This window comes from Aulonocara sp. 'chitande type north' Nkhata Bay, linkage group LG7, assembly GCF_057382095.1.
Source record: "Aulonocara sp. 'chitande type north' Nkhata Bay isolate Kocher_YH1m ecotype deep benthic linkage group LG7, A_spYH_male_GT1.1, whole genome shotgun sequence".
NCBI lineage: Eukaryota > Metazoa > Chordata > Actinopteri > Cichliformes > Cichlidae > Aulonocara > Aulonocara sp. 'chitande type north' Nkhata Bay.
In genome coordinates this window covers 25,723,426-25,750,635 of record NC_141350.1, presented here as the reverse complement: position 1 = coordinate 25,750,635, position 27,210 = coordinate 25,723,426, and the positions used below count along the sequence as shown (strand labels likewise).

General features: G+C 39.7%; 1 protein-coding gene and 1 pseudogene across 2 annotated transcripts in view; one reads left to right on the top strand and one right to left on the bottom strand.

Moving 5' to 3' along the window:
- The window catches only part of LOC147325227 (metabotropic glutamate receptor 8-like), a 143,414-nt gene that overhangs the window by 23,450 nt on the left and 92,754 nt on the right, over positions 1-27,210 (bottom strand). For both annotated transcript variants that reach the window (XM_086299634.1, XM_086299635.1), the window contains exons 4-6: positions 8,889-9,024; positions 6,465-6,619; positions 6,237-6,374 (exon numbers count right to left, since the gene is read on the bottom strand). In XM_086299634.1, coding sequence (XP_086155760.1) covers positions 6,237-6,374; positions 6,465-6,619; positions 8,889-9,024 — 429 coding nt within the window. The remainder of the gene's footprint in view (positions 1-6,236; positions 6,375-6,464; positions 6,620-8,888; positions 9,025-27,210) is intronic.
- On the top strand, positions 11,074-13,215 carry LOC147325229 (uncharacterized; annotated as a pseudogene).

The following is a 27,210-nucleotide window of genomic DNA, read 5'->3' as shown; positions in this document are numbered from 1 at the left end:
GAGCCTGTGTCTAGGTACATCAGTTCATCTGGTTATGTCCCCAACTGAGCAAACTGCAGCACAAACAGGAACATGTACACAACAAGAAAACACAAGGCATTCAAATGCAATCTCTCATCTGTAATTAGCTTCGGTTCCCTTTCCCCTTGTTACACTGGGTGTATACATTGTCTCAGTCTTCCTTTTGCTCTTGGTCATGTTCTCCCTTCTAGCTGTGTCCTTCCTTCTCGTGTGTTAGGGTTAGAAGAGTTTTTGGTTATATACTTTTGCTTCTGACCTGTTTTGTTTTTCATTGTGTTTTTATAAGGCCTTTGCAATAAAACTATTTTTTAGTTTTATGCCTTGTCCTCCAGGTCCTGCCTGCCTGCCACACAGAAAAGTTTGACAGTTTGTCCACTAGGAGTTCGAAAAAACGTGTTACTTTAAAATTCAACACTTTTTTCTTTTTTTAACCTATCTGATTAACTAGGAACAGTCTGTAAACCCATATGGAAAAAAAATAGTAAAAACTTATAAAAGACTTGCATAAGATGTGGCCTACTTCATATAGTAAATCATATAAGGCATATATGATTTACTCATGAAAGTGGCCACTTTCTCATTACTTTCATATATTATTTTAGTAAGTATCCAAAACATACATGTTTCATTTATATAATTTTTCAAGGGATCTTATATCTGTTTTCACTCTTGTATGCTTTTCATACACAACAGATACAAACTTTATAAGATTTATATATATCTTTTCCATATGGGAAGCTATAATTATCAAAATTTAAGATGCACATAGCCAGACTAATGATTGAAATTATAATCATAGCAATAGGAGTAAATTTAAAACAGGAAAAGCTGGTGCATTCAAGTGTAAAATGGAGAATAAAAACAACAACACTGATGTTTTTAGTGCCCTAAGTTATCATTTAAGTCTATCAAAGTTGATGAACAGCATTTAATTTAATATTTGCAACTTCAATATAATCTGTGTACACTAAGTAAAAACACAGCAGCAGCTTTTTTATGTTACCCTACAAATGGCCAAAGTGTTGAGTTTGTCCTTTAAATGTGTATTAGGATAACATTAGGCTTCACTCTCTTACTCTAACATGCATCTCACAACCTGAATTAGAAAACAACATGGTCATTCCCATTATCTAAACAAGCTTCTCTGTAAGCTGCTTCAGCTCGCACACAAAAACAAACAGAATGGTAATTCTAGATTGCAATCAACGACAGACAGATAGAGAATCCATGCATGCAGGGGAGGATGTCAGGGAAGACGACAAGCTCACCTGTGGAAAGCATCTGTCAGGTAATTTGGCTGAAAGCTGCTTTTATCTGAGCATGTGAGTGTGATGTGTTTCTGTTGCAGTGCTACACTTCAAACAGAATACTTTCATTTTCATTAACCCCCCTAATTTATCCATTAACAAAACATTATTGATGTGTTTTAATCATATTATAGTGGAGTGGAAAGATTAAATGATTTCAATATATGCACATTTTTATTGGATAGCTTGCACAGTTTAAGGGCTGTTTAGACTTTTGTAACAAAATGGAATTAATGAAATGTCTTTTCTTTATTTGGACTTTAAAAACTCCCTTCATATTCCTATGGAATTAGAAATATTAACAGATTCATTAATATTAGTATTAGTATTTGAAAACAAACAAACAAAAACAGCACCTCTGCTAAATCACTGACTGGCAATTTTTTTCAAAGAACAGAAATATTTCATATTTTAAGACACATTTAGAATCCACGTATTTATACAAATATGATTAAAAAACTGAAAAACATGTTCTCCTATTAAATTCCTACCTTACAATGACCCCATTGTTATTTTTCCTTCAGCTGTAATTAAAATACCATAAAGAAAGTATTTCTTCTTTTTAAGTCAGAGCAAAACAGCAATCAGCACGATTTCAAAGAATTGTTTTATGGCATTTTAAACACGATTGATATCTTCTAAGAATTACATTTACAATTTAAGTATAATTTGTATAATTTAAAGTGTTTTTGTACCTTTGAAAGCATTAGTCTCAACATTAAACCATTGAGAAAATCCAGTCAGCAAACTTATTTTAGCTAATTACTGAATGGTAAAAAAATAAGAAAGTGTCATAAATTAGGTTTATTAAAGGTATTTCAAGGAAAATTTTTTTATCCAATGTGTAAACTCAAGTAAAAGATGGGATAGAAAGAAAATACTCCCATCCAAGCAGGCTGGGGAAAAATGCTTTGCTTTTGAATGAATTTCTTTTTAAGAGCGACACACTTGACCACATGAGTTGAGCTCAGAGGAGGTGGTGACAGACATAACAGATTATTCCTAATTAACCCAGTTAATTACAGTTAATAAGCAAATCCTCTCATAGAACATATCACACGGACACTGAAGTTTTGAACACACTGAACACATTTCCCCTCAAGTGATCTCATTCAGGATTTTACAAAAATTAAGACCTGGCTAAAGATTATACAGAAACTTACATTTAAAACTTGTTATATCAAAACAAAGAGCAAAGCTGTGAGTAAACTTCACTACATATTTGAAAAAGGAATAGAAGTTGAGTCTCCTTTAGTTTGTGCAGTTTGGCTACGTTCACACTGCAGGCGAAAGCGCATCAAATCTGATTTTTTTGACCCTATGCGACCCATATCCAATCATGGTATAATGGATTGGATTGGATTTATATAGCACTTTTCAAGGCACCCAAAGTGCTTTACAATTCCATTATTCATTCACTCTCACATTCACACACTGGTGGAGGCAGCTACAGTTGTAGCCACAGCTGCCTGGGGCAGACTGACAGAAGCGAGGCTGCCATATCGCGCGATCTGCCCCTCTGGCCGACACCAGTAGGCAAAGTGTCTTGCCCAAGGACACAACGACCAGGACAGAGAGCCCGGGGATTGAACCGGCGACCTTCCGGTTACAGATGCGCTTCCCAACCTCCTGCGTATGACAGAGTGAACGGCACAAATCCAATATTTTCAAATCTGATCTGGGTCACTTTCGTATGTGGTACTGAATCTGATACATATCTGATGTTTTAGAAAGCGACTGCTGTTTGAATGGTCATGTCATATTAAACGTGAACATTTTATTTGTACTGTATGATCTGCAGATTCTGACAGAAATCTGTAACTATCATTTGAAGCACCGCTCCTCTCAAAAACAGCAATAAGGATCATTATTAGGTTATCTACATTATGTAAATAACAAAATAACTTAAAGCAAAAATTGGGAAACGTAAAGTCCGAAGTCTTTATATTAAGGCCATCAGTCAAACAATATTGTTTGCTCTGGGTCTAAACAGAGTGCGTTGTGTGTGACGTCTTATTTTGTGCATGCGGGCCGCTTTGAGCGGTCACACTAGAGCGCGTTTGCTGTCGCATTTTATTTGTAGTGTGAACAAGCAGACAAAAAAATCGGATTTGATCAGAAAATCGAAATTGAGCACCTGCAGGGTGAACGTAGTTTGCAGTTAGTCTGGTTGTGACAGAAACCAATTAGTAGCTGTTAACAGAGAAGAATCAATGTATTGAAAACAGTTGATGGTGAAGTCGTTTTTATCTTTCAGAATCAGAATCAGAATACTTTATTGATCCCTGGGGGAAATTATTTCAGTCTCCTGACACAAACGGATGCAACCACAAAGACCATAAAGCTCCTGATTTCAGCTGATTTGCATCCGCAGGACTGAGGAGCTCAATGTCCAGTGAGTGACAAAACCCCCCCAAAAAGGAGTGTTTCTTGGTTTGGAGCAGAAATACAGCTTTACCCTGTATTCATGTTCCAGACTCTGTTAACTAGTTTTTATCTTCTGACTTTTAGCAACGCATCTGGAAACAGCCTTGAGTTTGCACATGAAATCCAATCATAAACTAATTTCATTTTCAGTGCAAGCAGTCCTGTTACAGAAGAGATCACAGTTCAGGGGAAATTGGAGGCCAAGTCAACAACTCAAACTCATTGCTGTGCTACTAAAACCATTGCCGGAGCTGGTTCAGAAGAAAAATGCTGTGACTGCAATGATCAGGATTATAAACGAGAATTCAGGAGAGTGATGGCTTATACCGAAATAGCTTAATACCTATCTATAATCACTAATTACATGAGGCTAAATCATTAAGTCACTCATCACTGCATGATTCAGTGTTGTCCCTCTGGTAAAGCTAAAGTTACTTTTTCCTCATCCTCAAAGTCGGAAATAAAGTCCCTGGTGTCTCGCTCATCAGTCTGTACAAGTGAGAACTGCACCTACGCAGTTCTGCTCATTCATCTGTGCCACACAGCATGTGTTTTAGTGGATGGATAGTGCCAAATTAATGAAGTGCAAAGATGACACCCATCCCCTTGGGCTTTACCACTGTTAGGTAGCAAGGCTCTTTGCACACAATACAGTTCCATCAGTCTTCAGAATAAGAAGGTTTGATACTCACATACCACTCAACACTCATGTTGGTACAATTTAGTCTTTCAGCACTTTACAGCACTGACAAAGATACTACACACACGCACACACACGCACACACACGCACGCACGCACGCACACACACACACACACACACACACACACACACACACAATTAAGACTGCTGACCTGCCAACTCAGCTGTTTTGTCTGTGTGATGATGCAGCTCCAAAACTCAATCTGGAACTTCTAATAAAATCTTTTGAGATCTGCCCGACAGCAGCAGCCTGATCAAAGCTCAGGTAACATTATCAGGGAAGCAGTTGGAACACTGCAGCTTTTTCTAGAGTGCTGACATTGCCTTCTGCTGTTTTACTTCTATCTCCAGCTGGAGGTACTCTGTTTGTTTGTACTTAGCCAAACACCTCCACAAATGCTGTTTTGCGTGTCAGACAAGTTTTTAAGGGATTTAGCCGATAGTGCACCTCTGCTGAGTGTCTCCCTGCAGTCCTGATTCAGGGCTTCTCATGTAACAAACAGCTGCATGAGACATGGAACGAGAACAAAAACTCATTTCAGATCAGATTCACTATCAGTTAATGAGTCCAAATTTTATGCAATCATTTTGTTTGTCTTCAGAACCTAAAAAAATAAATAAATCCTTATTCGTAATTTTTTGGTGAGAGTTTAGTTCACTGGGTGAGCAGGTACAATATGCCTTAAGGCCAAAGTAGAAGTGGCCCAGGCTGAGTCTGGGGCCTTTTGTTTTGTGTATTCCCCTGCTCTCTCCTCCTCTTTCCTCTCTGCACTCCTGGTTAGGAGTGCTGAGTGCTAATGGCAGTCCCAAGCAGATTTCTTCTGTTTGTCTTTTGGGATAAAAAGCAAACTGTTGTCTTTTCCAATGTAAGGTTGTTTTTTTAACTAGTGTTTTCCAAATCTGGGCCTTTGCAGGATTATCATGGTTTTATCTGTATTCAAAACAAGTCAGCTGGTCTGGGCCTTAAAAAGAAAAAAAAAACCAACAACACCACCACCAACAAAAAAGAATCTAGAAAAGCATTTTTTTTTTATTGCTATGACATTTTAGCTTCATATATCAAACTTTTTCAAATTTTTTCATAATTTTTTTTATATAAATTGAAAAAATGTCATTAAAGCATGAAATATAAAAATATACTTTTCATAAATTGCCACTTGCAGCTGTGTTCTGCAAGATTAAGATTTTATTAGTGTGTACTCAAATATTGGACCTTGCACGGCTGCAAATTTCTGAACACATTTCCTAAAATCAGGGAATGTAACAAATGGAAAGTACCTGTTTTTTATTTCCTGTTTTAGGCCTCTGAAATCAGAGTGAGTGCAGGAAAACATTAGATTTCCATGATGTGACTTTAGGCTGCCACTTTAGGGAGAAGATTACTGCATGTGTTCTGGTATGAAGAAACAAGTGTTTATAAGGCAAAAACGTGTTTTCTTTAATTTGTGTATTGAGAACATCATCAAGGAAGTAAATTATTAGTTTTTCCCAGTCAAATCTGCTTTGGCTAAAATCATACATCAGCTTCAAACTACTAAAGTATTAAAAAAAAAAAGGAAAATATATGTCTTCAACCCATAGCTGGGTCACAGAGGTAAATGAAAATATATGATTAAGAAGAAAAGGAAAGGAAGAAGAAGAGAAATGATTTGTGTATCCTATCTATTAACGTCACATGTGTGATGGTGTTCTCATGCAATAGTGTTATGGGCTATTGGTGCAATGGTGCATTGTGTGAATAAATGTCATTGTACATTGATAATGACAAAGACAAAGATACCTGTACATTTCTTGGGACTGCCAGGTCTCTTGCCATGCATGCCCAGTTTACAGCTAAAGTTTTCCTCCCAGAACTCAGCAAACCATATGTTCCTGCGGTTATTGGACAAAGAGCGACTCTTGAAGTAACGGTCAAATGCTACCAAAAGAAGGAAAACATAATTAAAATCAGGATTTCTTTCAAAACATCCTGAAAATCTGGTCAAGTCAAGGTTGTTTCTGGCCTCACCATCCACAGATGCCCTCTTAGGAAGGATGGTGATGGCGCCTTCGGCTACCCGCTCCTGCTGGACTACCGGAGAGATCTTGGACCCCCAGCTGTCGGATCCCACCCACAGGAAGTGACCTGTCAGATTGTTGCTTTTTGCTGCATCCAGGATTCTCCTTTTAGCATCACAGGTGACGGATGAGACAGTCAAAGGGGAGAAGAGGGAGCCAATTCTCATTCAATATTTTATTCGTATGTAGCATGAACATGCAGCGTAAAAAGACATCAAGAAAGTATACGCACAAGACATACACAACCAAAGCACCACAAAACAAGACGCTGCAGATCTTTCATGCTTGATGCCTAAAAACTGTCTTCATCTAAACTAAAACTACTAAAAAAATAAATAAATAAATAAAATAAAACTATTCCCTCTACTCGGAAATAAAAGAATTTCCCAGATGAAGCTGTTTGTTAAACTACCATTGTTATTAATGTAATTTACTGGTTATTTAAATTGTTATTTTACAAAGAAAGAAATGAGGAAATAATGTTTGTAGTTAATTATTAACGGAATAATTTAAGTTTATTTATTTTAATTTTTTGTGTAAAAAAAAAATTGCTTTATGAATAATTTAATGTATGGCAGCTGGTAATTAACAAGTATTTTCTCACTCCAAACCCTTTTAACATACTAGATAGCATACATCCTCCATACATCCTATAACTGCTTATTTAGTTCAGATTTGTGCTGGAGTCTCCTGCAGCCCCCACACCATCTGGTTTCCCATCTTTCTTAGACTGGTAACTGGTCCATGGTGTACTTTGCCTTCCACACTATCACAAAGTAGAAAAGCACAGTTGTCTACTGTGCAAACTGCAAACCAGCAGCCAATTATGCCCTACAAGGATTTGTGAAGCCTGGCAGCATGACTGGCAGCCAGGTAAAAAGGTGGCAAATGCTGGTAGACCTCAGGAAAGACCTGGTCTTTATGAGAAAGGTCTTGACAACCACTCTCTGATCTGATTTCGCCATGTGGTAAAACCAACAACCTTTATTTGTCACATACACAGTTATACAGAGTACAACATGTAGTGAAGTCCGAGCTGCAAACAGGCTGCAGACCTAGCCGCGCCCATTGCAGGGCTTGGTTTTTTAGCATGGGGGTCTAGCCAGGACTCTTACTGGATAAAGGGTGGGAATCAAACTTGTGACTCCCGCTCCAAATGTGTGTAGTCATACCACTACACTATCCAGCTGCAGGTACATAGTGGAGAAGAGGGTTCTGCTCATTGAGCTGACCATCACTTGGGAGGGGGGAGTGACAGCAGCCCATAAAAGGAAAGGTGTCAGTTTTTGGCGGTATGCCTCTTTCTGTCATGAATCGGCTGTGGCAGGCGGGGTGTAGGGCCCAGAATGAAGGCCACTCAGACAGAAGCGTAAACTCAAAGAGGCTGCTTTTATTCCAGTAACAAAAAACACTCCATAAACGATAAACTTCCAAAAACCGAAACTAAACTAGAAACTAATACTAAACAGTAAGAAACCTGGAGACGAGGCACACAGAGGGAAAACCAAACAGCATGAGGGGACGACACGACACTGACTGAGAGAAACACAGGGCTAAAATACACTGAGGGATAACGGGGGAATGGGACACAGGAGGAGAGCACACCTGGGAGTAATCAAACACAATAAGACCAGAGGAAGCCAAACTAGACAACAAAGTAAAACAGGAAACACAACACATAGACGCGGATTTGACAAGGAGAGACAGCTGACAGGGGGACACAGAGCATCCATGGAACACAGAGAGAAAAACCAGAATACTAAGAATGCTAACATAGAAACCAAAATACTAGAAATAATAAATACTGACAAAATCAAAGTTCAATAACAACGCAAACTCGAAACACTGGGTCACTGACCCATGACCGTGACACTTTCATGCATCATTTCGATAGAGGATACACACGTGCATCCTCAGTGATAGCTCTTCCATTAAGCTTTTGTCTCTTTTTCTAAGTTTTAGACTCTTCCAATACTTTTGTTTTTCATGTTTGTCCTGAATCAGCTTAAAATTAAACCTGACTTTTTGTTTGTTATCCCTGCTTATCAAAAAGATGAGCTTCAGGCTTTTATTAAGATTTAGATCTGCAATTAGTGAATGGGTAAGACATTTTCATGTCCTACTCATGTTAATGCACATGTAAAAATATTTTATTTTATACTAATGGCTGGCCCAGTTATGTGAACACATTCCTACAGTCATACTCAAGTCTTTCATCATGTTTAAGTAAAGAAATTCTTTCAACATTTACAGTATAGTTTTTCCCCTTTTTTGTACTAGTAGTACCATAAAATCATATAATCATAATAAAGTACAAATTAAATAGGACCTTGGAATACATGTTAGATGCACAAGAAATAACCTTTTTCTTTACCGAATGTCGTCTTCATTGGCGAACATGATGACAGCGCGGGCATTGGGTGTCTCCACTAAACGGAGGATTATCTTATCAAACTCTCCAGGTCTCGGCTCACGAGGAATTTTCAGAGATTGAGCAATGCACACCCCTCCTGAGAGTGACAGAGGGAGAAAAAACAAATATTTAATAAACAAGACTGAGACTGCTAGGGCTAGCCTCATTTTAACCTTCTGAGGTGGTAATTATTACAAAACAATTCTATTACAGTCTTAAAGTCTACTCATGTATATTCATATAAGGACATGATGTGATTTCTTTTTAACTCTGTCCTGTCTGGCAGCTTTCACAATTAGAATTATGATCTGAATACACTGCTGTTCGTGTGCTACTTTTATCTTTTTAGTTAATCACTTCTTTTCAGTGTTATTTCATTTATTACTTTATATGTGTTGTATGACAATGTGAACAAAATGAAAGAGAAAAGAATAATAATAGGAAGAGGAGAGAAAATATTGGAAAATGTAATAAAATAAAGGAGCACAAACAGAAAAGAATGATGATTCGCCAACTATTGCACCTATACAACCCAAATTTATTTTATCTTGGTCAAATTTTTACTCTGATACTCACATATGACAGCACATGAATCATCACACTTTTATCTGCTGTCAGTGAAACATATGCACCAATGTGATTCTGCATTTCCTTGTATTAATACATCTTAGATTATTTGTGAATCATTTAACATCCCTTGAATCATCCTTAAAATTTGTTTAAAGATTTCTTACATTTAGTTTTTCATGTATGATTTTTAATTTGTTTTTTTACTCTTTCAGTCTGGATACTGCTGCCGGGAAGACCTGGGTCATGAATAAGTCTTCCCGGCATGACAGTGACCCAAAACCCACTGCTAAGGCAACAAGAGAACTGCAATAGAAGAAGCACATTAAGGGCACTGAGTTGCGTAGTCAGTCTCCAGGCCTCAGTCCTATAATAATCTGTGGAGGGAACTGAAGCTTGGAGTTACTTAGTGGCAGCCAAGAAAACAGAACAATATTTTTGATAGATTACTCAGTGATTAATTCCAGCTCAGTAGGGGTGCAATGATCAGCTGCATGTGTGATACTGTGAGATTTATCTACAGCCAAGCAAACAAATGTGGAGAATAAATAATTAATTTACTTGAATGTATCAGTTCTTTCAAATCAATATTATCTGTACTTTATATTAAATAAATAGTTGTTTCCCATACCTTCTTAAACAAAGACTTGTTAAACAATTTAAAGAGAGAGGAACAGTGTCACCTGTTAAAGCTAAGCTCAGAGCTGCAGAGAGAAAGGTGGAGATAAAACATTTAAGACCCTGCTGCCATTATCATTAACAACAAGTTGAAAGGGCATTTACTCTTTCTCCCCAGACTGCTTCAATCAGACTAAAACCTCCATTCTTAACTCAGTTCTGCACTACACAGACCCATCAGCACATCAGATTGGAGATGCTGTCTGTAATTTAAGGAATTATGTTTTCGAGGGTTTAAAGGTCATGGTACTGACAGTGTGACTGCAGATGCTCCATCTCACATTTTAGTGAGAGCACATCTTGTCATTCAACTAAAATCTGCTTTTCTTCACACTTGAATAAAATTGAGGATTTGTTAACAACAGTTGTTTTTGTTTCCAATTTGTTCTTTACATGTAATTTGTATTCTTCTGCAATGATAACAACTACAGAAATGTCATTTTAAGTTAAAAGAACTATTCAGCGTGCTGTTCAGTAAAGTTAACTAGTGCTCATTTGAATACAAAAAACAAGAGCTGGTATGAGCATGTAATAATGTTCTCTACGTTGTAAGCTACTAATATTTCAATGTGAAAATTTAGATAAGACACCGATCCTGTTCATAATTTTTATGGACAGGATATCTAGGCGTAACCAAGTGGCGGAAGGCTTTCACTTGGGTGGTCTCAGAATATCATCTATGCTTTTCGCAGATGATGTGGTTCTGTTGGTTTCATCGGGTGATGGCCTCCAGCTCGCCTTGGAACAGTTCGCAGCCGATTGTGAAGCAGTGGGAATGAGAATCAGCACCTCCAAATCTGAGGCCATGGTCCTCAGCCGGAAAAGGGTGGAGTGCCCACTCCGCGTTGGGGACGAGTTCCTGCCCCAAGTGGAGGAGTTTAAATATCTTGGGATCTTGTTCATGAGTGACGGGAGAAAGGAGCGGGAGATCGACAGACGGATTGTTGCTGCGGCCGTAGCGATGTGGATGCTGTCCCGGTCTGTTGTGATGAAGAGAGAGCTGAGCGTAAAAGCGAAGCTCTCAATTTACCAGTCGATCTACATCTCTACCCCCACCTATGGTCACGAGCTTTGAGTAGTGGCCAAAAGAATGAGATTTCGGATACAAGCGGCAGAAATGAGCTTCCTCTGAAAGGTGGCTGGCCTCTCCCTTAGAGATAGGGTGAGATGTTCGACCATCCGGGACAGGCTCAGAGTAGAGCCGCTGCTGCTCCTTCACATTGAAACGAGCCAGTTGAGGTAGTTCGGGCATCTGACAAGGTTGCCTGCTATGCGCCCCCTGGGTGAAGTGTTCCGGCATGCCACACCCCACCGGGAGGAGGCCTTGGGCAGATCCAGAACACGCTGGAGAAATTATATCTCTCGGCTGGCCTAGGAACGCCTTGGTGTTCCCCCGGACAAGCTGTAGGAGGTGGCTGAGCAAGCCGACCCCGGATAAGTGGAAGAAGATGGATGGATGGATGGACAAAGCGTCTAACATGTGACAACATCGGTTATTCATTACAAGCCCTAATAAAACCTCAGCAAGACTCAAGCTGCAGAATATAGAGGTAACTGCAGAGATGCTATTTTTAATGCCAGGCTTTAGCTTCCCAAAACCTTTTTCTAGTGTTATTAATCGGCCAGCCAAATGCAGCGTATACATGGATGTAAGAATGAACTCACTGAGCACAAGCCATTTATTGAGGTTGACGGTCAACCATACCAAAAAAATAAAGAACAAATTAAAAAAGACTTTCCTAACAGAAACTAAACTGAGCACATCACTAGGAACTAGGACCATAGAAACATGCTCTTAAAAACGTTAACACTGTCTGTGAAGCTAGATTTAAGAAATAAGTCTTTAAAGTTGAAGTAGGGCTCCATGGTGTAAATTTACCTTTACACATGTTTCATGTCTACTTGAAGTCTCTCAAAAACTCAGTTTTCATTATCTCTTCTTTACACTTAAGTATTAATATTCTACTTTATGACAGAATAAAAGGGGGCTCTTTAGATAACACAACACTGAGATCATTGCATCATGTAGTGTTGTACATAACTTTAACTTGGGGTGTTAAACGCAACTGAGCTCCCGTTAAAACCCATCAATCATCTGTCTGTAAAACAATAATGATCCCCTTTAAAATGTTTATAATAACATGGACTTGATGTCTTTACATAGTTTAGATATTTCTACTGAGCTGCACATAAGGCTTTAACACTATACAGTGCATCCAGAAAGTATTCACAATGCTTCACTTGTTCCACATTTTGCCATTTTAGAGCATAATTTGTGTGGTAAATTCAGTTGACTGGATATGATTTGGAAAGTCACGCTACAAGTCATGAAGTCAGACATGATATGTCAGACCATAAAACAAGCCATGAAGTCCAAGAAATTGTCTCTACACCTCTGAGACAGAATTTCATCAAGACACAGATCAGGGGAACCATACAGAAACATTTCTGCAGCACTGAAAGTCTGACTGAGCACAGTGGCCACTATCGCCTGTGAATCTGGAAGAAATGTGGAACAACCAGGACTCTTTCTAACCAATCTGAGCAATTGGGGTAGATTGGGGCATTAGCCAGGGAGATGGCTAAGAACCTGGTGGTCACTCTGACAGAGCTACACTGTTGCTTTGTGAAGAGAAGAGAACCTTCTAGATGGACAAGCCTTTCTATCAATCAGGTTTGTATGGTAGAGTTGCCAAATAGATGCCACTTGTAAAGGGGACATGACAGCCCACCTGGAGTTTGTCAAAAGGCAACCGAACCACTCTAAGGCAATGAAAAACAAAATTCTCTGGTGTGATGAAACAAAGGCTGAACTTTTTGGCCTGAAAACCAAGTGTCGTGTCTGGAGGAAACCAGGCACCGCTCATCATCTGGCCAATGCCATCCCTACAGTGAAGCATAATGGTGGTGACAGCATCATGCTGTGGGGATGTTTTTGGCAGCAAGAACTGGTCAGTGTCAAGGGAATAATGAAGCAGTAATGTACAGAGACATCCTTGATGATAACCTGCTCCAGAGTACTCTGGACCTTGGACTGGGGTGACGATTCATCTTCCAGCAGGACATGACCCTAAGACACAGCTAAGATAATAAACGAGTGGCTCCAGGACCACTCTGGAACATCAGCCTGATGGAGCTTTTGAACTTCTACAAAGAAAATAGGAGCGTCGAGGCTATAATTGCTGCAAAAGGTGCTTCAACAAAGCAATGAGCAAAAGCTGTGTTTACTTACCTACATGTTATATTTTTAATTTTTATTAAATTGTATTATTTGCAAAAATATTAATTTCCATTTCCTGCATAACAGGAAGAACTAGTACATTAATTGGGACTACTTTCATTAACCTACAGTTGACGCTGTGAAAAAATAGTAAGTAAAAAATAAACAACAGCATGTGTGTTCATGATGAGAAAAAGAGAATTATTTTATTAATGTCTGAGTTTTGAAAATTATAACTTCAGACATCACTTAAATCTTTTTCATTTTTTGCTGCTCCTTGCATTCTGTGTACTGAAATATGAATTGTGATATGTGAAAAACAACCTACGAATTGTATCTAATATCAGTAGTCACTGTAAACAGTAATTGTATGGAAGAAATATACTAATTGCTATTGCCATAATACGTCTTTACATTACAGCTACTGTGTGTAATATAATATGATGTTGTAAGATGCTCATCAGTGTTGGATTCATAAGAATGTGGAGGCGTTTCACACTATTCTTTACAGACATCAGTAATGAACAGAGGTGACCTTCACTCTCCTGAATCTTTCAATAAACCTCTGAGCTGATTTTATCTCTCAACAAAAGAGAAACCCAAACTCTAACATGAACAGAATATATGTGGCCTGGGCCTTTCATTGCTTCCAGTGTTTTTTATTCACCTCTTTTCTGTATGAAATGGTGAACAAGCTGCATTCATGTAACACTTCTAGTCTAATTATTTGCTTTAAGTTCTTTATACTACAAAGACAATTCACCCATTTATGCGCGCAATTGCTTTTTCTTTAAGGTCATGATGGTGAATTAGGAGCAAGTTTTGGGTTCAGTACCTTTCATAGAATGTGATGCAGCTCTGAACAGTTTAATAATAACAACAGTTTACAATAGCAGCAAAAACAAAGATGAAATGTAACTGACTGTCAACACTTATGCAAAACGCATGTTTTGGATTTATTAGTTATAGTCACACTATCTAATTCTATTACTTAGGATCTTATCAGTACTGATAAGAGCACCAGAAATATGTTAATTAGCACTATATTTTTTTTTAGTATTGTATAGTTACAGCATTATTGAGCTCTTCGTGGTTTACTTAAATGCAAAACGTTTTCCTCAACCCAGTCATTTTTAGAAGTGTATATGTGAATTGTCTGATGTGAGATTTGTGAACTTTTAACCTTTTTCCAATATATAATTCAGGTTATTTGAGGGAGTATGACATTTCAGATTATTTCACAGTCATTAATCATTAGTTAAACTCTGGTTTTCTTCCACAGTGTGTCTTTTGTTGTGTCTTACTCCCGTCAGCCCCAACTGGTCATAGCAGATGGCGGCCCGTCCCTGAGCCTGGTTCTACTGGTGTTAATTTTTCTGTTAAAAGGGTTTTTTTTATACAATATACAATATATACAATTTATTTAGATACAATCTAAATAAATTGTAATTAAATCAAAATGAACTGCACTGAATAGAATAGAATTGAACTGAACTGTATTGAATACATTACAGTGATGTAGAGTTGCTATGTAAGTAGCAGCTGTCTAGTGCAAACTGATCAGTTTTAATGTGTTGAGAGTGAAATTTCATGTGGCTGTACACACTTTGAAGCTGTGCTGAGTCCAACAGGCATTCACCGTTACATGAACTCCACTGGGGAGTTAGCTTTCAAAATGAGCATGGTACATTAAAAGCTCTGTGCCCTGTCATGCTGCACTGAGATGTTAAATTAGCTGTTGTGATGTTTAACCCTAACCCTGGCAATTGCCCTAATGTGGTATCAGATTCAAAGGCAGTTACAGAGTGAATGTGGTTATGCCTCTTTACATATGAAAATATAAACAAGCCTTTTACTTTGTGATGTTTGTTATGCGCCCGATGAGTTATTGCGCCAGTGACACTGGAAGTTCTAAATAAGCTTCGGTTAGTTCGCCTGAACACTTGTGTGTATTTTTTTCTTCTTTTTTCCCGTTATTGTCTCAGCGAGCAGACAAGATGGTCTGCTCGCTGGAAGCTGTACTGAATGATACACCAGATGCTACACTGTTGCAGGCGAGCTATAGGAACAAATTTAAGGACCCTAATGTTGCATATTATTTAACACATGAGACTTTAAAATGAACTACTCGATCTAAAGTAAACTCTAAATACACTCAACAAAAATATAAACGCAACACCTTTGTTACTGCTCCCATTCCCCATGGGATGGACGTAGAGACCTAAAATTCATTCCAGATACACAATATAACCATCCCTCCCAAACAGTGGTCACAAATCAGTCCAAATGTGTGGTAGTGGGCACATCTGCCATATTGAGATAATCCATCCCACCTCACAGGTGTGCCACATCAGGATGCTGATCTGACATCATGAGTAGTGCACAGGTGTACCTCAGACTGCCCACAACAAAAGGCCACCCTGGAATGTGCAGTTTTTTGCGCTATTGGGGGTCTGGGGACCCAGAACCGGTCAGTATCTGGTGTGACCACCATTTGCCTCATGCAGTGCAACACATCATCGCATGGAGTCTATCAGATTGTCAATTGTGGCCTGTGGAATGTTGGTCCACTCCACTTCAATGGCTGTGCGAGGTTGTTGGATATTCGTGGGAACTGGTACACGCTGTCGTATACGCCGGTCAAGCACATCCCGAACATGCTCAATGGGTGACATGTCCGGTGAGTATGCTGGCCATGCAAGAACTGGGACATTCTCAGCTGCCATCTGCCCTGAACAATGTGAACCATGATTCATCCGTGAAGCGCACACCTCTCCAACGTGCCAGACGCCATCGAATGTGAGCATTTGCCCACACAAGTCTGTTACGGCGACGAGCTGGAGTCAGGTCAAGACCCCGATGAGGACGACGGGCATGCAGTTGAGCGTCCCTGAGACGGTTTCTGACAGTTTTTGCAGAAATTGTTTGGTTGTGCAAACCAATTGTTCCAGCAGCTGTCTGGGTGGCTGGTCTCAGACGATCTTGGAGGTGAACCTGCTGGATGTGGAGGTCCTGGGCTGGTGTGGTTACACGAGGTCTGCGGTTGTGAGGCCGGTTGGATGTGCTGCCATATTCTCTGAAACGCCTGTGGAGACGGCTTATGGTTGAGAAATGAACATTCAATGCACGGGCGACAGATCTGGTTGACATTCCTGCTGTCAGCATGCCAGTTGCACGCTCCCTCATTGCTTGTGGCATCTGTGGCATTTTGCTGTGAGACAAAACTGCACATTCCAGGGTGGCCTTTTGTTGTGGGCAGTCTGAGGTACACCTGTGCACTACTCATGATGTCAGATCAGCATCCTGATGTGGCACACCTGTGAGGTGGGATGGATTATCTCAATATTATCTCAATGAGTAGTGCACAGGTGTACCTCAGACTGCCCACAACAAAAGGCCACCCTGGAATGTGCAGTTTTTTGCGCTATTGGGGGTCTGGGGACCCAGAACCGGTCAGTATCTGGTGTGACCACCATTTGCCTCATGCAGTGCAACACATCATCGCATGGAGTCTATCAGATTGTCAATTGTGGCCTGTGGAATGTTGGTCCACTCCACTTCAATGGCTGTGCGAGGTTGTTGGATATTCGTGGGAACTGGTACACGCTGTCGTATACGCCGGTCAAGCACATCCCGAACATGCTCAATGGGTGACATGTCCGGTGAGTATGCTGGCCATGCAAGAACTGGGACATTCTCAGCTGCCATCTGCCCTGAACAATGTGAACCATGATTCATCCGTGAAGCGCACACCTCTCCAACGTGCCAGACGCCATCGAATGTGAGCATTTGCCCACACAAGTCTGTTACGGCGACGAGCTGGAGTCAGGTCAAGACCCCGATGAGGACGACGGGCATGCAGTTGAGCGTCCCTGAGACGGTTTCTGACAGTTTTTGCAGAAATTGTTTGGTTGTGCAAACCAATTGTTCCAGCAGCTGTCTGGGTGGCTGGTCTCAGACGATCTTGGAGGTGAACCTGCTGGATGTGGAGGTCCTGGGCTGGTGTGGTTACACGAGGTCTGCGGTTGTGAGGCCGGTTGGATGTGCTGCCATATTCTCTGAAACGCCTGTGGAGACGGCTTATGGTTGAGAAATGAACATTCAATGCACGGGCGACAGATCTGGTTGACATTCCTGCTGTCAGCATGCCAGTTGCACGCTCCCTCATTGCTTGTGGCATCTGTGGCATTTTGCTGTGAGACAAAACTGCACATTCCAGGGTGGCCTTTTGTTGTGGGCAGTCTGAGGTACACCTGTGCACTACTCATGATGTCAGATCAGCATCCTGATGTGGCACACCTGTGAGGTGGGATGGATTATCTCAATATGGCAGATGTGCCCACTACCACACATTTGGACAGATTTGTGACCACTGTTTGGGAGGGATGGTTATATTGTGTATCTGGAATGAATTTTAGGTCTCTACGTCCATCCCATGGGGAATGGGAGCAGTAACAAAGGTGTTGCGTTTATATTTTTGTTGAGTGTATTACTGAATAAGAAGAACAGACTGTTAGGCAACTGTAGCAGCTTGCTGAGGGGCTGACATACAAACAAGATCCTAATCTCAAGAAACAAGCCAAATGATAGAAACACACTTTCACATTATGATCTGCCATGACAATGTCTGAGTAATATCTGATGGGTTTACATGCCTGAAGAAGCATGTTGCAGTCTTATCAAATGAGCTTCTGTAGAGAATTAATGTCATTGTCTCATCAACTACAGTGTACTCAGTCCTCTTTTCACTTACTGTGTGTGAAAAGACTGTAGAAGACAGTCTTCTACCTACAATATTGTTGACTTCCCTCTCAGGGGGTCAAAGGTCTTAGCATCCAGCTTTATGCGACTGCTAAAAAAGAGCTTTTCTCTATTTCCTAATAATAAAGCATTTTTATTCTTAATCAAAGATACGATATATTATCATGTTATAATAACATTATTTTTGATCAAAATGAGAAATGTAGTTTGAGTAGGTAAAATGACTATTCTAATGGCCCTGTTGTGTGTGTGTGTGTGTGTGTGTGTGTGTGTGTGTGTGTGTGTGTGTGTGTGTGTGTGTGGTGAATGCATAAATGGTGGTTGACAAACACAGAGTTTAAAAGGATAAAAGAAAGTATTCCCCTGGATCTGAATTAAAAAGTGAATGTTATGTGCTAAAGATAAATAGATAAATTAAAGTGGAATCACATAAACTGAATGAAACATTAAGGGAATTATATCTATATGTGATTCAGTGCTTAAATGTGATAGAATTTCAAAGTTGACATTTTGTCTTAAATCATGTAAGTCAGATTGACAGAGAGAGCATACGAGAGCAGAAAGTGTGAGTGGACATCAGATGATTGGATGTTGATAATGTGATTGGATGTCCCCATGGGTAAGGTTAAAAAGATGTGACAACCAGTGGGAAAGGGAGGTGAACAGGGGATCGACCCAGGCCAACCTGTGAACCTGCAAACTGGTTGTATATCTTTTTAAGAAGAATAAACTGTTTGCTTCGAAAGGAATGTATGAGAAAGTCTCACATATCTTATCTCAGATTTAGTGTGTGACTAGAAAAATGTATAAAAAGGATCAACAGGATCGCCTAGATGAGCACGTGCATAGACTTTCACTGTGTATGCTGTTGCTCCCCTGCAAGTATATAAACACATTAAACTTGCTGCTCATTAAAATTTCTGCTCTGCGTGTCTCACTTTTTAAGAACATTTTTCTGACAGCTATCCTCAACGCTCATTTTTACTGTGTTAGATGGTCAATTCAGAAGGAGTTTGATTTACTTCCACTGAATGCCCATGGGATGCTGCTTTCCTGTTGGGTGATTATCATGGACATGGACAAGAGGATGAGTGCATCTTTGGATCCAGTTGTGCTCCTACCTCTCCTCATCAAAGATAAGAAAATGCTCAGCGTTAGCTACATAAGTATAGTTTAAGTGATTTAATTATTGTTTAGTGATTTTTTACTATTTTATTTTCCTTTTGAATTAGTCCTGCAAAATTGCTATGATAAAATTTCCTGTTCCTTAAAGTCTACATTGCTGACATTCACTTTTTCACTCTTTGAGGACCACTAAAGGTAACAGTCCCTTGGGGCCTACGGTATGGACCTCTATAACCAGTCCAGATTAACAAGTGCCACGACTGAGAGGGGGGCTGCCATAACAGCTGTGACTGATGCAATGTGACCTGCAAGGCTACACAGGTTTTCTCATATCAGGGCAGGCAGGGAAGACACCTGGACATCAAGGCAGTCAGGCTGGGCGAGTCACTTCACCCACATTGGCTCTGCATTACCTGAGAGGGGGTGGCTGTAGCTCAGGTGGTAGAGCAGAGTCCCGTCTGCTCCAGTCTGCATGGGCAAGATGCTCTGATTCATCACATTGTGAACGTTAGGTAGAAAGAGAATAGAAGAAAAAGGGCTTGTGTGAATGAGCAATGTGTAAGGCACTATATAAGAATCAGTCAATTTACCATCTAAGACTTATAGTGTAACAGATTAGGACTTTTCTTTTCTATCAGAGAGCTGAAACAGATTTCTTGTTTAGGGTTGTGGGTACTGCAGACTGACTAAATCAAACCTTGTAGTAAGTTCTTGTACTGTTTAAGTTGCCAACTTCGGGAGCAGAAGAATCCTGATTTGCATTTGTTGACCTCACCACACTATTTATATCCAGACCTGTTAAAATACAGACCTGTGGCCATAGTGTGGATGGATGCATGGATGCAGTTATTCCGTTATTTAATCAGCACTGAAAACTGATTTAGTACTGGAAGGTTTCATTTCTGGTGTCATTAGGATTCTTTTACTTTTTTCAAGTGAAGTGCACCAAAAATAAATATATTCCTCATAAAGGTTTTTCTTAATGCCGTACACCATAATAACATGGGAATGGTTGGTGATATTAAAGTCCTGTTTGTGGCACATTAGTATATGCGAGGGGGCAAACTCCTCAAGATGGGTGGTGACCATGGTGGCCATTTAGAAGTCGGCCATCTTGGATACAACTTTTGTTTTTTCAATAGGAAGAGGGCCATGTGACACATCAAACTTATTGGTAATGTCACAAGAAAAACAATGGTGTTCTTGGTTTCAATGTAACTTTATTCTTTCATGAGTTATTTACAAGTTTCTGACCACATAAAATGTGTTCAATGTGCTGCCCATTGTGTTGGATTGTCAATGCAACCCTCTTCTCCCACTCTTCACACACTGTTTCTCTTTGTTCACAGCCATTGACATGTCGAAGAGGTTAACACGTGAGGAGCGAAATTGTGTTGATATCTGGTGAACGCAGTAACTGGGTCATTGCAGCAGATTTCAATGCAAGACACCCTACGAGACCACCCATCTCCCACGCTACAGTTAGCAAACTGCTTGCTAAGTTTCGTGAAACTGGTTCAGTGTTGGATTTGCCAAAATGTGGATGCAAGAAAACTGTCACTAATGAAGAAACATCAGTGGCTGTCCTAGCTTCATTCAGCAAGAGCCCACAGCGTAGCACTCGCCGCATGTCACTGGAGAGGGGCATTAGTCCAACATCCCTTCAGCAGATATTAGCTACTCACAAATGGCACCCTTACAAACTCCAGCTACTGCAGCATCCCAACGAGGATGACCCAGATCGGCGCACAGAATCTGCAGAATGGGCAAAACAAAAATTGGAACAGGACCCTCAGTTCACGCAGAAGATTTTGTTCAGTGATGAGGCAAACTTTTATGTGAATGATGAAGTTAACAAACAAAACCACTGCTATTGGTCTGACACTAACCCACATTGGATGGATCCCTCCAAGACTGTTGGAACAACAAAAGTGATGGTTTGGTGTGGTATATGGGGTACAATGATAGTGGGTCCATTCTTCATCAATGGAAACCTCAAGGCCACTGGATATTTGATATTGCTACATGATGATGTGTTTCCCTCTTTATGCACTGAAGCTGGCACGTTCCCTGAGTTTTCCCAGCAAGATGGTGCACCACCACATTATGGGTGCCCGGTCCGAGCATTCCTAGATGAACAGTTTCCTGGAAAGTGGATTGGTCGTCGTGGGCCAGTTGAATGGCCCCCAACGTCTCCCGATCTGACCCCCTTAGACTTTTATCTTTGGGGTCATCTGAAGGCAATTGTCTATGGTGTGAAGATACGAGATGTGCAGCACCTGAAACTACGGATACTGGATCCCTGTGCTGGCATTTCTCCTGCGGTGTTGCTATCAGTGTGTGAAGAGTGGGAGAAGAGGGGTTGCATTGACAATCCAACACAATGGGCAGCACATTGAACACATTTTATAAGTGGTCAGAAACTTGTAAATAACTCATGAAAGAATAAAGTTACGTTGAAACCAAGCACACCATTGTTTTTCTTGTGACATTACCAATAAGTTTGATGTGTCACATGGCCCTCTTCCTATTGAAAAAACAAAAGTTGTATCCAAGATGGCCGACTTCTAAATGGCCACCATGGTCACCACCCATCTTGAGGAGTTTGCCCCCTCGCATATACTAATGTGCCACAAACAGGACTTTAATATCACCAACCATTCCCATGTTATTACGGTGTATCTATATAAATGGCCCACCCTGTATGTCAGAGACTGTGACACTTATGTTTAGTCCTCAAGTCTCATATGCCAGGCTTTTGAAATTTAATGAATTTATGATTCCTTTCGGGTTCAAAAGTCATTTCAAATGGAGTTTTGTTCCTTATTTCTTTTGTAATAAAGGTAATATAGGTTGTATCATATTTATATATATTGCTTACTGTTTCCCCAGTGACTGTTGTACAGTATATGCTGAGCCCATTGTCTGAGTATTCTGGACGGAGTCATATATAAGTCTGGGTTCTATTATTAAACTATTCTTACGTGTTTTTTTTTTACATTGTTGTTCATTCTTAAGGGTTTATTTTCTAACCTTTTTATATGAATCCTCTGGTCTTAGTTTTAGTTGCTCTGTCTTTCAGGTTGTATTTGGCTAGTTTTGCTTAGTTTCCATTCGGTTCTCGTGTCACATCTGCTTTGGCTTTCAGTGATCGCTCGTGTCAAGTTAATCTTGTTCCCCCATTTAGATGTTTAATTTCCAATTTATTCTATTAGTGGTTTGTTATTCTGTATCTTCTCTAGCTTATGTTCATGTCCCTCCCATTATTGATTCCCTGATTCTCCTCAGCTGTGAATTAATCTCCCTGCACTTCTTCCCTCATTACCACTTGTATATATTGTCTCAGTCTTCCTCTGTCATGTTGTCAAGGGAAGACTTAGCTCTGTTTTCCCAGTATTATGTTTCTAGTGTTCTCTCTATATTCAGCAGCTTCGCTCTCAGTTATTCTCTGGTTTTGGTACTTTGCTTATCTCATGTTCACGATAATCAGCTCATAAGTTATAAGGTTTTCATGTAACATGCATGACTGAGTAAATGGGTTAAATGCAGAGAGGAATTTCCCCATGGGGATCAATAAAGTATACATAACAGAACTAATTAGAAATTCATTTAAGCCATTTGTTAATATTCAATTCGATTTGATTTATATAGAGCCAATTTACAACAACAGTAACCTTAAGGTGCTTTGTACTTGAAGGTAAAGACCCTGCAATTATAAGCTTACAACACCTGTTATTCTCAGGCAGTCTCCCATCCAAGTACCAACCCTTTCCCAGTGGGATTAATACAATTTTTAATTGTGTCTGAGGAAAGCATACGTTTAAAGGCAGTAATATTAATGATAATAATAGCAACAACAACAACAACAAGTTACGACTAAACTGAAGTGTCTTAGATGGAAAAAGTATTTTGCTGTTTTTAAAAAACAAACTGTAAAAAAAAGTTTTTAAAAAGAGTATTAAACGGCAACACCAACAGACTGTAAAATCCAAACAGTATACTTCTGTAGTAGAAACTGAATTACTGCTAATAAAGAGAACATAATCAAGAAAAGTCAAGAAACAGTACATAATCACATACATACATCACAAGCAAGTAACATAAAATATATTTCTGTCTATAGAAAAATACCAATTTGCTTTTTTGATATTTACTTTACAATGTGTATATTACACATTTCACCATTCAGAAATTCACATCCTGTTTTCAATAAAAATAAGTACGGTTTATATTTGTCAAAGTGTTTTAAGTTCAAGTTAAAACATGAACAAAACTAAGCCAATCACATAAAAGCACATAAAAGGGAACCAGGAAACTACTAAGAAAACTAAACTGGAAAAATGTGAAACTAGAGATGCTAGAAAACAGTAACACCAGAGCCAAATGACACGGAGGGAAAGTGACGAATCCTCATGATACAGATGAGAGGGTGAAGTGGAAACACAGCTGGAGCAAACAAGACAAAACGAGACGGGGGAAGCAAAACTAAACATAATGCACACGGGACAAAAGACTATCACAATAAAACAGGAAACAGACTGAGACCAGCCACAGGAAACAAGGGAAACACATACTGAGACTCAGACTGACTAAATACAGGGAAGGGAGGAAGGAGACAGAGACAAGAGTTGGAAGAGATCGAGGGACAGAGAGGGAGACAGAGGCAGAGAGAGAGCGAATGGGTGAGAGACAGAGACAGAGAGTGACACCAAATTTGACATTCATTAACAGACACAATAGACTACATACTGGGGACACAGGGGAGGACACAGCAAGGACAGAGTGAGACAGACTGGACACATAAGGAAAGAGAATAAACCAGAACTAAGAACTACAATCATAACAAAACTCAGCGGCTCTCCAAAGTGAACATTAGCATCTCATTAACCCTCAAGAACTGAACAACAGACTAGGCAAACTCAAAAACCTGGGACAAAGACCCAGGCCAATGAAACTAAACTAATACACTAAGGAGCCAATCATCCCCAGTTCTTAACTTTCAGGGTTGGCAGGTGGACTGCCAGAGCTAAAAATGTTTCTTCAACCATCTAAAATTTCATTGGTACATGTTTGGCAACAGACTCAGATGTTAAAAAACATATTGGAGATGGGATTTCACAATGAGGCATCCCAGTTTATTACTCAGCATGGATCAGATGCAGTCAAACCCAGAAGGTTTGGACCAGAACTTCACATATTTATAAAAGAGAAGACAAAAATGAATTGGTCAAAAATGGGACACTTTCATTTGCAGTATGAAAGGTTTTTTAGCCTCACTTTGGGTTTGTTGTTCACAGAAACAGAAATTTTGGCACAAGCTTGGCTCTGTCTCATGTATCCGCATTAAAAAAAACCCAGCTTACAGTGCTATTTATAGCCTTTGAATAACGTCTAAAGTGGCCTCATTTGCCAAAATTTCATAAAGTGGGCACCATGTCTTTAAAATGCAAATGAGGATAAAAGAAGAGTGTCTCAGTTGCAGGAATCATTTAAACAGAGCTTGTCTTGCAATGGTTAAGCTTGTGGGGTGTTTGCAGTCACTGCAGGATGTGTAGGAGACAGACAGGGCATCATCAGAAGTCTTTTAGACACTATATGTTTAGCTTTTGATGCTACTGTTAGGTGCTCAAAAGACCAACGGCATATTTCGCTGATGTGATCAAAATGTTTTGACATGTCAGAAATATAACAGAGAAATCTGTTCTAAGTACATTGGTTGGTGAAAATAGAGCATAACTAGGTGGCTTTCAGCATTCTTTGCATTCAGTTGGCAAATATCAGCAAGCAGCTTCATTCTATATCACACTTATTCAGTGAAATAAAATAATAACAGTTGTCAGTGATGCCTGCTCTGTTCTGTCTTGGGTCTCTTGGGGGTCCCAGAACAGAGCCATAGTACCAAATAAATGAAAATAACTGAAGATAGAATCTGCAGATGGTTACTGACTGAAATTAAGTTAACCTTTCACACAAAATGGGTTTTTTTGTACAGATATAGACAAAACGTGCTTTGGAATTAATCTGCAATCATTATTATACCAAGACAAATCTAGGAAAAGCTCTCACATGACATCTTGCAAATTTTGGATTTGTCAAACACTGTTCATCCCTCAGTTTAACTTTTCTATAGGTTTCAGTTTCACCGAAAAACTTCATCATACTATAACTAGTTTAGCAAATGACGAGTATGCTGATAGACCATATGGCTGCCAACTCTGGTTGCGCTTTGCAGTTTGCCTCCACATCTGTCTCCAAACAAAATGAAGGAAATGAATTAATGGGAAAAAACCATTAGACTCTCAGCCTTTTCCTAAAAGGAGTAGTATGTGTACCAGGATACTAAAGAAATTCAGTGGAAAATAACTAACAAACCCACAGTGAGTGAGTATTTAGACAAGATGGCGCCGAGTATGGCAGCCTCGTCGCGAGCTCCCCCAAGCAACGGCTTTCTTCTGTGTTTAATTTTACTTTTCCTTTATTTTTTCACGAGCAGCACTTGTCTCCTTGTGTACGACCGACAAACCTTACTGGACATAAAAGACGGTCTTTCTTATAACTTTCCGGAGTTCAAGTTTTGCAACACGGACGCTCCGTTTGCAGACCCCCCATTCCAGAGGTGGGACCAAGTCATTGTTTTGCAAGTCTCAAGTAAGTCTCAAGTCTTTATCCTCAAGTCTCAAGTCAAGTCTCAAGTAATGTCAGGCAAGTCAGAGTCGAGTCTCAAGTCACTGGTGTAAAAGTCCGAGTCAAGTCACAAGTCTGAAACTTTGAATTTCAAGTCCTTTCGAGTCTTTAAAAAAAAAATGAAAAAAAGCATGTTGCAGTTTTATGCTAAATGTAAATATTAGACCATGTAATTTTAAAATCTGTGTTTTTCTCAACACATGACAAAATAGTGAACTTAGAAAATATACACAAATTGTGAAATTGCACCTCTTTAAAATGCAGCTCAATTAAACCTAGCTCCAAGAATAATTTTCACCGACAGTTCCGAGATAAGCTGCATGTTGTTCTTGGATGCGGTTGTAGGACCAGCTTTAAAATCGCATGACAAAAATATCATACACATTAAAAAAAAACTGCATCACCAACGTAGCCTGGACAACATTTGCTAGTTAGATGAAGTCAGCTATCTCATCGTAGCATATTTATATGCATATTTATAATTATACGGTTCTTGGAGTGAGTGCATACACTCATGAAGTTTAGTAACTTCAGGTCACTGCAACAAGCCCAGGTACAGTTTACCGACGGATGGGTGCAGGACCTTGAAATGCACCGTGTAGAAAGTAAAGACCATCGTACGTATCATAAGTTTACCAGTCTCACAAATTGTCTTCATGAATACACATTCCTTAACCGTTTATTAATAGGACCTTTGAGCTCAACGGTAATTAATTAGCAGTGGAAATAATTTCTGGTAGCATCACAGAAATGTAGCAGTGACAATAATACTGTAATCGCACTGGGCAATTAGTGATACAAAACAACTGTTTTATCCTGTGAATAAAAGTATATGTTTTTGTCAATGTACCATAATAACAGAGGCGAAACGCAATATTGTGTCAGGACAATTCACTATTTATGCACAATAAACAAAGGAGCATAGCGCGACAATTTCTGTTCAGCGCCAGACTTGCTTGTAACCTATATTACTAATTATGTTAAGAAAAATGACGTATTAACTACTAAAAAACACTGACCTTCGTGTAAATGCTTGGAGCAGACTAACCTGTGAGCTGGAGTGTTCTGGGACGTTATATTTGATCTTTGAATGGCTGCAATCCAGGCCATCCGTCGCGTCTTTGTTACTTCGGAAACATGGCTTGAACAATTTCTCTTCAACGACGTAATCCGATAACAACCGATCTCTTTACCCGTCGGCTTCCCGTGGCTGTCATGCGACCGGCTATTGCAGTTAATAATACAACA